Genomic DNA, 15,268 nt, shown 5'->3' on the forward strand with positions numbered 1-15,268 from the left:
GCCCAGGCCCAGAGTTCAGGCCCCATGACCAACAATAATAACAAAAAAAACATAAGCCACAAAATGAGCTTCACATCCGTCTGCATGTCATGCTCAAAAATGTGGCTCACCCTAATGATAACATTGAAGTACAGAATTCTGGGAAATGTTCAGCCTACCGAGTTTTCACATAGCAAATTCATAATTTCAACAAATTCTAATATGAATTATGTTTAAATCAGTCCTGTGGAGGGGCTGGGAAGGTGACTCAATGGTAGAGTGCTTGCCTTGCATGCCTGAGGCCCTGGGTTGGATTCCTCAACACCACATAAGCAGAAAAAGCCAAAAGAGGCACTATGGCTCAAGTAGTAGAGCGTAGCCTTGAGCTGAAGAGCTGAGGGACAGTGCCCAGGCCCAGAATTCAGGCCCCATGACCAACAAAAAAAAAAAAAAAAATCTTGTGGAGTCAAAGAAACAGCAGAAAGAAGAGGTCAGAAAAGAAGTGTCTGAGCTGACATTTGGAAAAGGAAGTTAGCCAACCAGGAAGATGAAACAGTATTTGGTTATATAGAGAGAATGTGGGAGAATATGCTGGCTTAACAAGTTGGGAGTAAAAGTTATATTTGAATCCTAAATATGGCACCTTGGATTCTGTTATAAGGACAGAGTAGCCACCAAATTTGTTTTGTTTTGATGCCAGTACTAGCGCTTAAACCCAAGGTCTGGGTACCGTCCCTTAGCTTTTGCACTTAAGGTTAGTTTGTCTTGCCCCTTAAGCAATTACTTGGCAGTGATTAATTGGAGATATTCTTGGGGACTTTATTGCCTGAGCTGGCTTCAAACTTGGATCCATAGATCTCAGCCTCTTGAGTAGATTATAGGCCAGACCCCTGGCAACAGCTTAGGCCAAATGGTTTTAAGCAGAGAAAGAATAATGACTAGGCTTTTGTTCCATTAAAAAAAATCACTTTGAAAATTTTTTTATTGTAAAGTTGATACACAGGGATACAGTTATCTAAGTCAAGTAATGAGTACATTTCTTCTCCAAGTTGTATCGTTCATTTACAAGTTAGTGTCCAATGAGTACCACTGCTGAATTGGTTCACCATTTGTCCCACTGTTTCTGTGCTTTCCCTTCCTCTCCACAAATCAGGTAAAACATATACAAAGGTATAGAAATCAAAACCAGGGACAAAAAGGAATAAACCAAAGGTGAGGGGACCCGCAAACAGTTCAATAATAAAAAATAAACTTCTTGTTTCCATTTCTTGGAGTTTATTTAATCACTATTTTATGTGGCCATAGGCACATAACTACTGATACCTTGTAATCCTCTTCTAAAAGTATCCGTTGGTCTCTGAATTTTCAGAGTGCTGTTTAATCATGTTCACGTGTAATTATTACTATCTATTGGGTTTACTTGTAGATTTATAGGCACATTCTAATTATTGCAATCTATGTTTCTTTGGGTCTGGCTTACTTCACTTAATATTTTCCAAGTCTTTCCATTTCCTTGCAAATGGTTCTGGCCATTCAACCAAACTGACTAGAGAAAAAGCACTATTTGAAGAGAGGCAAAGTGAATTAAGGTGTTGAATCTTTCTAGCTACATGATACTGAAGGTCTTAACCAAAGTCCCTGGTAGAACAAATGGAAAGGAAGTAAATGAGAAATGCTAAAGGCAACATTAGGACCTGCCTGGGGACACTGAAAGTAGTAAAGTGTCAAGTTGCCTGGTTTGTAGGCTGAAGGAGTAGAAAAAGGGATCTTATGATTTAGAATAGAGAAGGAACTGTTTAAAGAAAGAATAAAGAGCCCTGGAAGAGCACCAGTGTTTCGAGAATGAAAAAGAAAAGTATTCTGCAAAAGAGAAATGCCCAGTCATAATACTGAGACAGCCTCTTGTAGGAAGAGTGTACAGTAATCAATTTTCAGGGAGATTGAGTAGGACTAAAAGGGTCAAAAGTTTGTAACTCAGAGGTCTTTGAGGTCTTTTGAGAATAATTGTGTTTAAATGATAAGGACAGAGGATAGAAAACAAAGGAGTAAAAGACTTGAAAGAAAAGACAAGTACCATAGTTATCATAACACTACTCACCCCAGGACCTAGAAGGAACCAACAATTGGCACAGGTAAATATTTTGACCTGAGAGAGACTTGGAGGAAGGAAGGTAAAAAGATAAGAATATAGACATTGTACAATCTCTAAGTGGGAGAACTATAGTATATTATACATGAGGAGTAATTAGCATTCAACAGAAGTAAATTACTTCCACTGAAAGAAAAGTGAGAATGAACCTTGAAAGAACGATGTGTTTCAATGTCAAGGTCATACAGTAGTCAATGGTAGAGAGCGCATCATGGATCAGGCACTGCTAGGAGCTAGGGTATGACTATGAGTGTGGCTTACAGTTTAAAGCCTAGTCATCAGGGCACTGATTGAATAACAAGTGTTCCTGGTATCAAAACGGGTATGAACCCAGTTTAGGAATACATGAATGGCCTCAAACAAATTGCATTTAAATTGGTATCTGAAGAAAAGTAGACCATCAAACAGAAGAAACAGCTCAAAGACCCTGATTTCCCTACCACTACCACACCCCCAAGCTGCTTTAACAAGAATATATCTCAATCCCAAATCCAGACCCTTTCCTCTAGTCCTCATCTTACTTGACCTTTGAGTAGTATTTAACACCTATTCTCCCTTCTCTTGCCTCTGAATTTTCTCTTCTGCTTGGTTGTAGAACCTCCCAGTTGTATTTCAGATTTTTAGCCTGCATTCCTGTATTGTAGACATATGTTGCACAGAAGCCTGCTCCTTCACAACATGTGTAATTAGTAGTAGTTCATACAGGCAGGAAGAAGCCATCTTTGCCTACTGTCAAACCTCAAAGCTTAGACCTGAACATTTACATAGCAATAATTGGAGCAAATTATTTATCTGGGCAATTCCAACCTGACTTGGGGACAGGATTATGGGAATCTGATCAGAGAGATAAACTTTTACTATGGATTTTCAGATTAAGATAAAACTAGAACAATGGGTGTTCCAGCCAAACAGGGTGCCAAGTAAGATCAAATTAGAATGATGACAACAACAACAACAAAAAAGCAGAGTTGAGAAAAGCCCTCTGGGGGCCAAGGTTGGAATGACCTGCCTGTGGACAAGCACCTGAGCACCTGGTACTTTGCTTGACCTGGGGGAATAAGGCAGGAATCAATCCTTTACTTATGTTCCAGCATTCATGTGTGAAAAGATACAGAAACAGTTCTCACTGCTTAAGAGGATTTTACAGAATGAGGCAATGTCCTTAAAGAGGAAGTCCTTCCAGCAAGTTAGACAAGATGTTTGCAACAATCGGTTTGGTGGTGGCACTGACAGTGGTTGTACTTTTTGTAATTTCTGAAAAACCGGATGAGTAACAGAAGCCAGCAAATTCAGACTACTGCACCTTATGACTGGAGTTTTTCTTGAGAGGTAAATACATTTACCATATACTTTTAATCTAGATAAAATAATCACCAAAAGATCAAGTGATCAAGTTGGTGGTTTCTGTTACTTTTGTCTTTTTATTTGGTGGGGGAAGGGAAGGTTATATTTGGGAGGCTGCATTTCATTGATGGATTTAATAGTGATGATTAAGAGTCCCTAGTGCCAGACAGAACGTTATTTATAGCCCTGTTTACATTTTTGGTGCCTTTGTCAAAAATTTATATTGTTGTTTTCAAAGGGAAGTACACCTCCTGTTTCTCTTGGCCTAAATATGAAAGGAGCTTTTTTTCCCCTAGCACTATGGGATTGATAGTCTTTCAGGTTGCAGTGGCCTAACTATTTTAGGTGGTAACAGTTCTCTGAGATGGTTGAAGCCCGAAGGTCAAAGGTTATCAATGTACCAGACGTCACTGGTGTTTCTGAATCTGCCTAATGGTAAGGTCTAGTGTAAGTTCATACTTTTAGTACAGTATATACATTTATATCATGTTATATTATGTGGCTAAGACTATTTAAGAAGGAATTCCCCTGCTAATTCTGTTGTGGACTGTGGGCTTCCTGTTCTAATGGCTCAAACTTTTCACCAAAATTTTCTGTCAGGCTCTATCTGTCTGTCTGCCTATCTTTAGATAGGATCTCACTATGTCGCCCAGTCTGATCTGAAACTTGAAATCCTCCTACCTCGCCCTCTAAGTTCCAGGATTACAGGCATGTCCCACTATACCCTACTGGCTCCTTTTTTATCCTACATGACAGGTTCTAAAAACATTTGGTGAATTGTGTGGTACTTTATAGTGTTACTGTGTTGCTATTGTGACTGACACATCCTCCTCACCCTTCCCTTGAAGGCTTGGAAATTAGCTTTTGAGAGTTGAGCAATTAAAACACTGGCAGTTGGTGGCATGTGCTGATTAATTACCTTAAAACTCAGCTGGGCTATTGTATTAGCAACTTAGGAAGTGGAGATCTGAGGATTGTGGTTTGAAGTCAGCCAGGGCAAGAAAGTCTGTGAGACCTGACTCTCCAATTAATCACCAAGCAGATCAGAGGTTCAAATGGTACCAGCCTTGAGTGAAAAAGCTAAGGGATAGCACCCAGACCTTGAGTTCAAGATCCACTACTAGCACACGTGCAATCAAACACACACGCCCACACCCCAGCAGAAATAGTAGAACCAAAAAATTTTTCATTTGGATATTTATAATATCAATGGTGTTCCATGTACAAAACTATGGACTGCAGACAGTTGATGGAAGCATGCCTCATCATGTACCAGTGATCATGGGCCTTAAATGGCCTGCGGGCACTAAAGTAAAAGTGTAGCCACCAAAAAATAATTAGGGATGTGTACTAGGTTTTATGTGTTATTTACTTAAATAAATTGGAAACCACTTATATAAATAAGTGGGGAAACAGTTGTTTCCTTTAATCCATGGTTTCAGCTACTTGTGGTCAACTATGATCTGAAAATATGAAATGGAAACTTCCAGAAATAATAAGTTTTAAAAGAAACTTGCTTTGTACAGATGGCACATACTTGCAACCCCAGCTACTCAGGAAGCTGAAAACTGAGGATCACAATTTGAACCAGCCTGGACAGAAAATCTGAGAGACTCTTACCTACAATATGGAAAAAACAAAACAAAACAGTGAAGAAGGTATAGCTCAAATAGTAGAGCACCTGCCTTGAATGAAAAAGCTGAGCAAGAGCTCATGGCCCTGAGTTTAAGCCCAAGTACAAGCAAACAAAAAAACGAAACAGAAAACCTAACCCTTTTATTGCAGTATATTGTTATAACTATTGTATTTCATTTTCCTTATTGTTACTAACCTTATTGTGTCTAAATTACCAAGTCAAATTTATCATAAGTATGTATGCATAGAGAAAAACATAGCCCATAGGTAAGGAGGTAGATACTAGTATATGATAAGTTGTAGGTCTAGGTGAAGAAGTAAATGTTCCACTGTTCTATTTTTTAAAAAATGAATATCTAAGTGTCACTAAGGGAAAGATACTAAACTATGATAGGTAGTAGGTTTTTAGATGGTATTACTGTACATTTCTGCCTTTATAATTTCTGATAAAAACTAGAAAGTATATAACATGACAAACAGAGTCTACAGGAAGGACCACCAATAGAAGCTTTGTCAAAGTTTTACCTGGAATTACCAGGGAAAGTAGAGGTAGACCATTCATCTTCTTATACTTAACAGTAGTAACCCAATGCCTCCCAACCAGAATTATTTTAATTAGTGTTCTTGCATGTCCTATATATGTGCTAAGCATTATCACTATTTTACTTACACTGTTCAGTTTGTACATCGTTCCTGTTATTAGCTGGTTGATAAGAATCCAATCTAGATCAGTCAATTCTTGGTGCCTTAGATCAGATTGCTAGACTGAGGACTGGTAGCCAAGCAGGATAACCACACCAGGCAAAGTCTGAGGCCAGTTGTGGTGGCCCTTTTAGACACTCAGCCTATCAGTCAGAGAGTAGACCTCTTGCCAGGCTAAAAAGTTCCTGTTTTATTTTCAGGGGAAGACAGCATGGGAGGAAGTCACCCTAAACCCGAAATCGGTGAGTTTGGGATGAGCGTCGTCAGTTGCCTTGAGTTGAGTTGTGCATAGGACTAAGTGGGAAGAATCAGGATTTAGCATAATGCAGAATCTAATGATACAAAAAATGGATAGGGCCGGGCACCAGTGGCTCATACCTATAATCCTAGCTACTCAAGAGACTGAGATCTGAAGATCATAGTTCAAAGCCAGCCAAGGCAGAAAAGTCCATGAGACTCTTATTGCCAAGAGTTCAAGCCCCACGACCGACCAAAAAAAAAAAAAAAGAGACTCATTGCCAATTAACTACAAGGCAGGAAATGGATCTCTGGCTCAAAGTGGTAGAGTGCTAGCCTTGAGCACAAAGCTCAGGGGCAGCACCAGGCCTTGAGTTCAAGCCCCAAGACTGGCACTAAAAAAGGAAAAAAAGGGAAAAGGAAAAACTACCTGGTCCTCCAACTCTGAACAGACCAGCTGGGCAGCAGTATCCAAGACTCTAGGTTCATTTTTCTTCCAGTATGCAGGGTAGGCTCCAGGGAAACCACTGTATCTGTTTAGGGCCAGCCACTATTAATTAGGGCCAGCCACTATTAATAGCTACCCTGCAAACAAGCAGAAAAAGGTAGCACTGTCCAAGGTCAAAGTCCTCAGGACTTTGGTAAGCACTGGCTTTGGGTTTTACGGTTTGTTCTTGCTCCCAGATGGACAGTCTTGATTAGGCAGGGGCAGAATGTCTCCCAGTGCTGAAGAGAGGGAACACCTGAGGAGAAGTTGTGTTTATCTAAAGGACTGCTGTGGCTTCAAAACACTTAGCTCATTTCTTTTGGATGTTTACTGAATGATTTTCCAGGGTTTTTTTAGTTTTTTTTTTCTAGTATGAAATTTGAACTCAGGGCCTCAGGCAAGTACTCCACCGCTTGAGCCCTGGCCAAGGCTGCTACTAAGGCTTGAACATGGGATCTGTGCTTTTTCACTCTAACCTGTCATTCTACCACTTGAGCCACACGAGTCACAGCTCTGCTTCTGGGTGTGTGTGTGTGTGTGTGTGTGTGTGTGTGTGTGTGTGTGTGTGTGTGTGTGTGTGTGTGTGTGAACATGGGATCTGTGCTTTTTCACTCTAACCTGTCATTCTACCACTTGAGCCACACGAGTCACAGCTCTGCTTCTGGTGTGTGTGTGTGTGTGTGTGTGTGTGTGTGTGTGTGTGTGTGTGTGTGTGTGTGTGTGTGTGTGTGTGTGAACATGGGATCTGTGCTTTTTCACTCTAACCTGTCATTCTACCACTTGAGCCACACGAGTCACAGCTCTGCTTCTGGGTGTGTGTGTGTGTGTGTGTGTGTGTGTGTGTGTGTGTGTGTGTGTGTGTGTGTGTGTGTGTGTGTGTGTGTGTTGTGGAGCTTGAACTCAAAGCCTAGGTGCTGTCCCTAAGCTCTTTTGCACAAGGGTAGCACTCATCACATTGAGCCATTGCTCCACTTCTGATTTTTAAGTGGTTAATTGGAGATAAGTGGTAAACTGCAAATTTCAGATCTCAGCCTCCGGAGTAGCTAGGATTACAGGCTTGAGATATTAACACTTGGATTTCTACTCCTCATTTTAAAGGACTGAGTGTTCTCACCTTCTGTGGATCTGCAGGAACCTTACTGATCTGTGGAGGGGTGGGGGGGGGGAGCTGAAATGTGAAATGGGCAAGACAGCAGGAGGAGGAACGGGTTCACTGATGCCTTTCTTCCATCTTCTCTTGCAGACACCATTACAGTCCCACCAACCAGCCCTGAGCCTTGCCACCTCAATCTTCCCAAGTAAAGGCATTCACTCCATCATTTCATCTGGGTTGCATGACACTGGATTTAGTGTTGACAGTATCTAGGGATAGGTACTAGAAATGGGAGTCTGGGGAGATGGGATCAGAAACAGTAAAACTATAAAATCATGGTTTGAGCTTAGGAATGTAGTTTCAATTTGGTGTCTCCAAGCTTTGGGAGACGCAGAAATCTCTGGACTCACCCAATGTGAGGGGCGGGAGGGAGAGGGGGAAAGGAAGGTAAAATATGGATTAGTTGGAGGGCAGGAGAGGGAGAAAATCCATAGCTCTCACTGAGGAACCAAATGCCTGTATAACCAGAAGCAAAATATTAATGACCAGTGGGTGAGGGTGAAATCCACTAGCCTACGTGAGAGTCATTCCAAGGTCTTACTGGCAGACAGGAAAGTTACACTTGACTTTCAGGAAGGGCTTCAAAAGGCCCAACAATTCATCTGCTCCTTCCTTCCCTTTACCAAAACAGAAAAGAACATTTAATCTTGGCCTTTTTTGCTGGAGTTCTACTGACTCTGCTGCTGCTAGCCTTTGTCTTTCTCATCGTGAAGAGCTGCAGAAGGTGTAAGTGGTGTCTGGGGAATGCGATCACCTTCTTTCTGCAGTTGAGGACAGGAGCCAGTGAGGGGGAGGAGGCAGGGGTGAGATGAAGCCCGTTAGCTTGCCTTCCCTGATTTCCCTGCCCTCCTCACACCACCAGAGGTTGAAGGGAAAGACTCCTCCACTCCTCCAGGTCTCGTTGGTAAGATATGTGTGTCTTTCTGGCACGTGTTATAGGTCATTCCAGTTCCCAGACCCTGGATTCTGGCTCAGATCCTCCTGCTAAGGTAAGATGGCCATGTTTCCAGGACACTGGAAGGTCATTGCAACTGGGATTTCCCCCAGATTTCCTTCTGTATTGTCTACTGAAATAGTGGTGTCACTTCCTGAGCTCTAGGCAAATGGTTCTTTTAAGAGTTCTTATCTTGTTGGATTCTTGTACTGAAGTTTTCGGGTCGCTTAAAAGGTATCTTTGGCTCCAAAATGAATTCACTTATCCCTCTGTTTTCTCTGAAGCTTTCAACCATACAAAAAGACTCACCTACCTATGCCAGCATGACTTTCAGACCTTCAGAAGAAAAGAACAATCACTTGATTGAAAACAGCTCTGCAGACCTGGATCCCATTGTATATGCCCAGGTTAAAGTGACAGACTCACAGCTGCCTCCTCACTGAGCCTGTAATTCCTCTCAGTCCTCCCTCTTTTTTTTTTCTTTTTACAAATTTGGGGTCACAGCCTGTGTGTGAAAGTTCAGAATTGTTTAAGCATCATCTGGTAATACTATCATAGTTTTGAGTACCAATGGTGGATTGTTTTCTTGGCTGCCTCCCTACTTGAACTGACAGCAGATGGCTCCCTGAAGGTCTTTCTAGTATCCTTCCAAAGTATGTGTGACAGAACTTAGTACAATGTGTCCCTAGCTCACTGATCATCCATGGAGTAATTAACCAAATGAGTAGAAGGATCTTTCAAGTAAAAGGCACAAACCCTCTACAAACATAGCCTCCTTCTTCATGAGTTTGCTTTTGTCACCTCATTCAGAATTTATGACCAGAGTTCTACATACATATGAAGCCCATATTTTATTTTTATTTTTGAGCTAGTACTGGAACTTGAATTCAGGCCCTTATGCAATTGCTGAGCTTTTCCTGCTCAAGGTTTTCCTGTTCTTCGGGCTTTTTGCTGGATTATTAGAGACAAGAATCTCAGATTGTTCTGCTCAGGCTGGCTTTAAACTCAGAGCTCAGCCTCATGAGTAGTTAAGATTATAGGTATGAGCTACCAGTGCCCAACATGAAGTTTATATTTTATAAAGCATTATTCAAATGTGGATTTGTATCTTTCCTAATGTATGAGAGACATTCATAACCACCTTATGTGAGACCAATCATAAAGATGAATATAAACGTCCTAATGGATAATTATGCATAGAAAATCTCATTAAAATATTAATAATGGGCTGGGGCTAGGTCCGCCTAAAGTCATAAAACCCTGAATTTGAATCCTCAGGGTTTCCAAAGAGAAAAGCAATCAATTTATTTTTCACTAGGTAAGTTTATTCTAAAATTCCTAAAATAATAAGAAATCAAATCCAGGAAAATTCATAAAGAGAAGTTTGTAATAAATAAAAGTAATATGGGAAGGCTAGCCCTAACAGCTAACTAAAATTACCTGTTTTCCTAAACATGATTATTTAAAGCAACATGTTTATGGGACATGAATAAACAAATCTATGGAATAGAATAAAACAGCTAAAATAGATCAACACACAAAAGGAAATGTAGAGTATGATGAAGATGGCATGTCAAGTAACTTGGAGGAGGTTGATTTATTCACTAAATGGTGTTGACATTTTTAAGAATGTAGCTAGGGGACCATTCACTCCTATCTCAAAATAAATTCCAGATACCCCAAAATATGGTTTGATTATGAAATGCTTCCAAAGCTCATGTGATCTGGCCTTGGTTACCAGCCGATGGGCTTTGAGGGAAGCAACAGATCCTGAGAGCCCCAACCCAATGAATGGATTAATCTCTACCTGGATTTATAATTTGATTATGTTTTTGGAAGATGAAAGAAAGTGAAAGATGGAACTCAGCTGGAAGAATAAGTCACTGGAGGTTTGCTCTGCAAAAATATACCTTGTTCCCAATTCCCTTTTCTCTTTGTTTCCTGGCCGCCATGAGGTGAACAGCTCAACGTCATACCCTCTCTACCATGATGTTCTGCCTCACCTTAGGTCCAAAACAGTGGGTCTGGCTGATGTTAGATTGAGACCCCTGAAACTGTTAGCCAAAATAAACTTTTCCCCCTTTAAAGTTAAGATATTTGTCAATAACAACAACAACAAAAACTAACCTAAAATTTAACTATAAAACCATTTAAGTACTAGAAAATCATGGGAGAATTTTTTAAAATAATTTCAGCATAGAGCATATCTTTGCATATATGACACAAAACCTGGAAATCAGAAAAAACTAACATGACATAAAATATCACTTTAAAAAGGCAAGTAAAAAGCATGGAAAACACTTACTTCATCTCATAAACAAACAACTCATTTTCTTTTTTCTTTTTTTTTTTCTGGGTCCGGTCGTGGGGCCTGAACTCTGGGCCTGGGCGCTATCCCTCAGCTCTTCAGCTCAAGGCTAGCACTCTACCACTTGAGCCACAGTGCCACTTCCGGCTTTTTCCTTTTTTGCTTATGTAGTGCTGAGGAATCAAACCCAGGGCCTCATGCATGCAAGGCAAGCGCTCTACCACTGAGCCACCTTCCCAGCCCAAACAACTCATTTTCTTAATATATTTTTTAAAAAGAATAGGAAAAAATATCATAACTCAATAGGAAAACAGAACAATGAATATCAACGGTTCTTAAACATATGAAAAGCTTCATTCAGAGTAAGTGAAATGGTCATTAACACTACAATTAAAACTACAATTTGATGATGTCTATCAAAAAGTTTGCCAACAATCTGCATTTAGGGCAAACCAAGATACATACTGTACAGGGCAAGGCAAGTTGGTTCAACTACCATGAATAGCAGTTGAGCAATAGTAAACACTTTAAATTCTATTTCCAAGAATTTCTAAAAAATCTAAGGATTTATCCTACTTACCAATATAGAAAGGTACTATCTAACTTTAATGACAGTGTTAATCAAGTTAGCTGAAACTTAGACTTGTAGGCATCAAATCATTGAGCCATGTATTTACACAATCATCACAGAATACCCTGAGCTTAAAATTAGTTTCAATTTAGGTACAGAAATAGAGGCACAATGAGGTTAAATAACTTATCCAAGTTCACTCTACTAGATGTGATAGCAGTAGAACTTTATTCCATTTGAGTGGATGCTATAGTTCACACATTTACCCATCATGCCCAATTATCTATAATTGCAAAAGACTTGAGGATCTCTCAATGTCGGGTGATAGGGATTGGCTCATGGAGTACAATGTAGTCATTAAAAAAGAATGAAGCTCAATATACTCTAACAAAATAAGCTCTCATCCGGTGTGATGGCATATACCTGTAATCCCAGTATTTGAGGTTAAGACAGAAGGATTACTCACACAGTCTTCAGAGCATTGGCTTCCAGTATTGAATTTGAGGGAGAAGCTAGTGAAACAGAGTTGGATAAAGGCACAGACTCATTGCAAGACTAGTTTAGAGAAATAATCCCACAGAAAGGCTGCAACATCAAAGAGAAGCCAGCCCCAGGAGGGCAGCAGAGCCCTATGCTCTTCTCCAGTTGGCTGACTCCAAGGAGCACAAACTCCAGGAGACCTACCAGTTTTGCCAGCATCAAATAGTTCTGCCAACTCTGAATCTGGAAGCCACTTGAGGTTTCCAGTTTACAGGTAGAGCCTTACAAACACAGCCATAGGAGCATGCTTATGCATGAGTACTAAGGCTTTCCACTTGTACGTGGAACATCCAAACCCATTACTCTCCCCTCTTTTGCTTGAAGTTGCCCCCCTCCCTTTTTTTAACAGAACATGTCAATTTTAGTCTTCAGATTTTCTGTCTCCCAACCACAAGAACTGGTATGCAGCAGGAATTACTGGAGGAGAAAAGGAGTAATTAATCCATCACAGACTCAAAAAGTACTTTGCTAAGGAAAAGAGGGAGAGGGAAAAAAAAAAAAAAAAAGCTCTTGAATCCTGGATCATGGCAGCAGAACAACCTGAGGATTTCTCAGGAAAATGGTTGCATGGACAGTGTAGGTAAGAATCAATCAAGACAACTAAAGATGTCTGTTTCTGTCATGGAAATCTGCCATCCCATCTTGTCTACTAGGGTGCCTTGAGCACAAACTGAATAGCTGAGTACAGAACCAGTGGATGGTGGCCCCTTTGTGGAAATTCTTTACATGGCCACATGGAGGGATGGATGAGAGTTGTTTGGGGGCAGAAGAAAAGCAAGCACTTTGTGTGTGTGTGTGTGTGTGTGTGTGTGTGTGTGTGTGTGTGTGTGTGTGTGTGTGTGTGTGTGTGTGTGTGTGTGTGTGTGTACCCATGCATGTGTGCCAGTAGTGGACTTGAACTCGGGGCTTGGGCACTGTCCCTTAGTTGTTTTGTTGTTGTTGTTTTGTTATTTTTGTTCTCAAGGCTAGTGTACTACCACTTGGGCCACACTTCTGCTTGCTGCTTTTTGATGGTTAATTGGAGTTAAAAGACTAATGGACTTTCCTTCCTGAGCTAGCTTTCAACTTTGAACTTCAATCCTCAGATCTCAGCCTCCTGAGTAGCTAAGATTACAGGTATAAGCTACCAGGGCCCCGCTGAGTGAGCACTTTTAATGCTGAATGAACCTCAGGTAGGGAAGGTGGTCATACAGAAACATGCACTAGAGCCTGGATGTGGTCAAGAAAGACACAAGCAGAATCTTATCAACAGCCTTTCTCCTTGTCCCACCTCTGCTCAGACTAGAGGGCCATTGGATTTAGCCAGAAACCCCATTCAAGAGCAAGATTCTGATTGGGGCAGTGGATACAAGGTTAGAGAAGGCCTGGGGCCTCCCAGTAACAGAAGGAAGGACACTATAGGAAAAAAGGAAAACAAATTATGCAGATGAGGACATGATTTTTACCGGTTCTCATTGCATATTACCACCAATGCCCTCATCTCATGTTGGTAATTCTGGCACCAATAACAATATATTGTATATATCTGTGGCAGATGTCTTGGTCTTCATTTGTGTTTCCTGATTTGGATGGATATTGCCACTTGTTACCCTTTCATCAATATTGGCATCTATGTTGCAGATGGCAGTTTTGACGATGTGGTTAATGAGCAGTCTTCTCTCGAAAGGAATCTGAAAGCCATACTATTTCCCTCCTTTTGGGTAGGACAGTATTTAGGACTAATTCAGACATGAGTTAGACTATTTCACTTTTTTTTTTTTGTCGGTCGTGGGGCTTGAACTCTGGGCCTGGGCACTGTCTTTCAGCTCTTCAGCTCAAGGCTAGCACTCTACCACTTAAGCTACAGCAACACTTGCGGTTTTTTCTGTTTATATAGTACTGAGGAATCAAACCGAGGGTCTCATGCATGCGAGGCAAGCACTCTACCACTGAGCCACCTTCCCAGCCCAGATTATTTCACTTTTTAAGGAACTTTAACAATGCTATCCTGGGAGAAGTTAGTCATAACTCTGGAGTTTAACATTGGTCAGGAATTTATTAGTTAACAAAAAAAAAATACATGTTATTTCTGACCCAGATTCTGCACCTCTTCTTCACTCCTGGCCAATCAAATGACAGCCAGCTAAGGTCTGGAGATGTTATTTGGTGGCGGCCTTGCTCAGCGTGGTCTGTCCTAGCTCTTCTGACTACCGCTGCTGTTGTTACCTGGCTTCGAATGAGGCTGGCAAGGTTTAGAGGGTCCTTCAGAGAGCTTGAGAGTTCAGAATCAATCCCTGAGATTTCTGGCCAGTTGTCATAGTGATTTTACTCTAGCACCATACTTAATTTATGAACTAAATAAAAGACATCTTCTGTTGTACATGGGAGGAGCTTCATGGTTGCCTACTTTGTTGGGGAATAGAAAGGAAAAGGTAAGTTGAGATCTATTGCCTGAATGTTTCTTCAACAAAAGCTATGCACTCTCTCCTATGGGCTTCTTGGGAATATATACCAAGGTTGTTTTGAGGGGCTGGAATCAGATGCCTAGAGTTTACCAGTGAGTTAATAAGAATATTTGGGAGACAGGCTTACATTCACTGCTCACCATATTTTGGTGATAGAAATGCAACTTGATGTCTTCCCAAACCTATTATGCTGAAGCTGTCAGGGACCTTGCTTTTCATTTGCCTGTGTGTGAAGAAGCAGGCCACAGCTAAAACAACTGGCTGTACAACCCCTGGCTATAATGAATAGAGTTGGATTTCACTATTGTATTTTGCATTGTACCCACTGGCCTCTCCTTTATTTAGGCTAATTTGATCATTTTACATTTGTGTTTATGTGTGATAGTCTAATCATACCTTGGTTTATGTCCTACACTTGCTTCTCATTGTATTCTTAGTATCTAGTATGTTCCTTGTTTGTGGAATGAATGAATGGGATGAATAATTTATGGAGAAGAAAACAGGCTCAGAAAAGTTCAGGTTGACCAAGCTCATGCCTTAAAACAGTAGACAATGGTCTTTGTAAAGACAGACACCATAATTGTGTCCAGCAGGGAATGATCTCTAGCAAACCTGAGAAAGGTGTTGCTTTGTCTGCATCTTTCCTCCTCCATAGGTCCCAAAGTTGCTAGATGACTGAGGCTAAGAATGCTACCAGAACCACAATTTGCTTTTCCTGGGGGTTCCTGACCTGGTCCCAGAGCCAAAGCATCACGGGGAAAACATGAGACCTCCCAGCCTAGGTT

The 15,268-nt window shown here is 40.9% G+C and overlaps 2 protein-coding genes across 5 annotated transcripts in view; one reads left to right on the plus strand and one right to left on the minus strand.

The window, feature by feature from the left end:
* The first annotated feature begins 3,048 nt into the window (after positions 1–3,048).
* Positions 3,049–9,191, plus strand: CUNH1orf162 (chromosome unknown C1orf162 homolog). 2 transcript variants are annotated; one of them, XM_070006289.1, is made up of 7 exons: positions 3,049–3,457; positions 4,999–5,130; positions 6,010–6,051; positions 7,777–7,831; positions 8,318–8,412; positions 8,626–8,675; positions 8,905–9,191. In XM_070006289.1, the coding sequence occupies exons 2-7, from the start codon at positions 5,100–5,102 to the stop codon at positions 9,061–9,063; spliced, it is 432 nt and encodes a 143-aa protein (XP_069862390.1). In that variant the 5' UTR covers positions 3,049–3,457; positions 4,999–5,099; the 3' UTR covers positions 9,064–9,191. The 2 variants fall into 2 exon arrangements, with proteins under 2 accessions (XP_069862390.1, XP_069862391.1); XM_070006290.1 differs by lacking the exon at positions 4,999–5,130 and having other exon boundaries at positions 3,222–3,457.
* A 2,902-nt stretch (positions 9,192–12,093) lies between these two features.
* The window catches only part of Tmigd3 (transmembrane and immunoglobulin domain containing 3), a 73,024-nt gene continuing 69,849 nt past the window's right edge, over positions 12,094–15,268 (minus strand). For 2 of the 3 annotated variants that reach the window (XM_070006295.1, XM_070006293.1), the window contains one exon: positions 14,055–14,424. In XM_070006295.1, the coding sequence (XP_069862396.1) occupies positions 14,422–14,424 (3 nt within the window). In that variant the 3' untranslated portion in view covers positions 14,055–14,421. Of the gene's footprint in view, positions 12,457–14,054; positions 14,425–15,268 lie in introns of those variants that run through there. The other variant, XM_070006294.1, reaches the window with a different exon arrangement.

The sequence above is a fragment of the Dipodomys merriami genome, unplaced genomic scaffold (genome assembly GCF_024711535.1).
Source record: "Dipodomys merriami isolate MVZ:Mamm:240054 unplaced genomic scaffold, mDipMer1.0.p SCAF_7, whole genome shotgun sequence".
Classification (NCBI taxonomy): Eukaryota; Metazoa; Chordata; class Mammalia; order Rodentia; family Heteromyidae; genus Dipodomys; species Dipodomys merriami.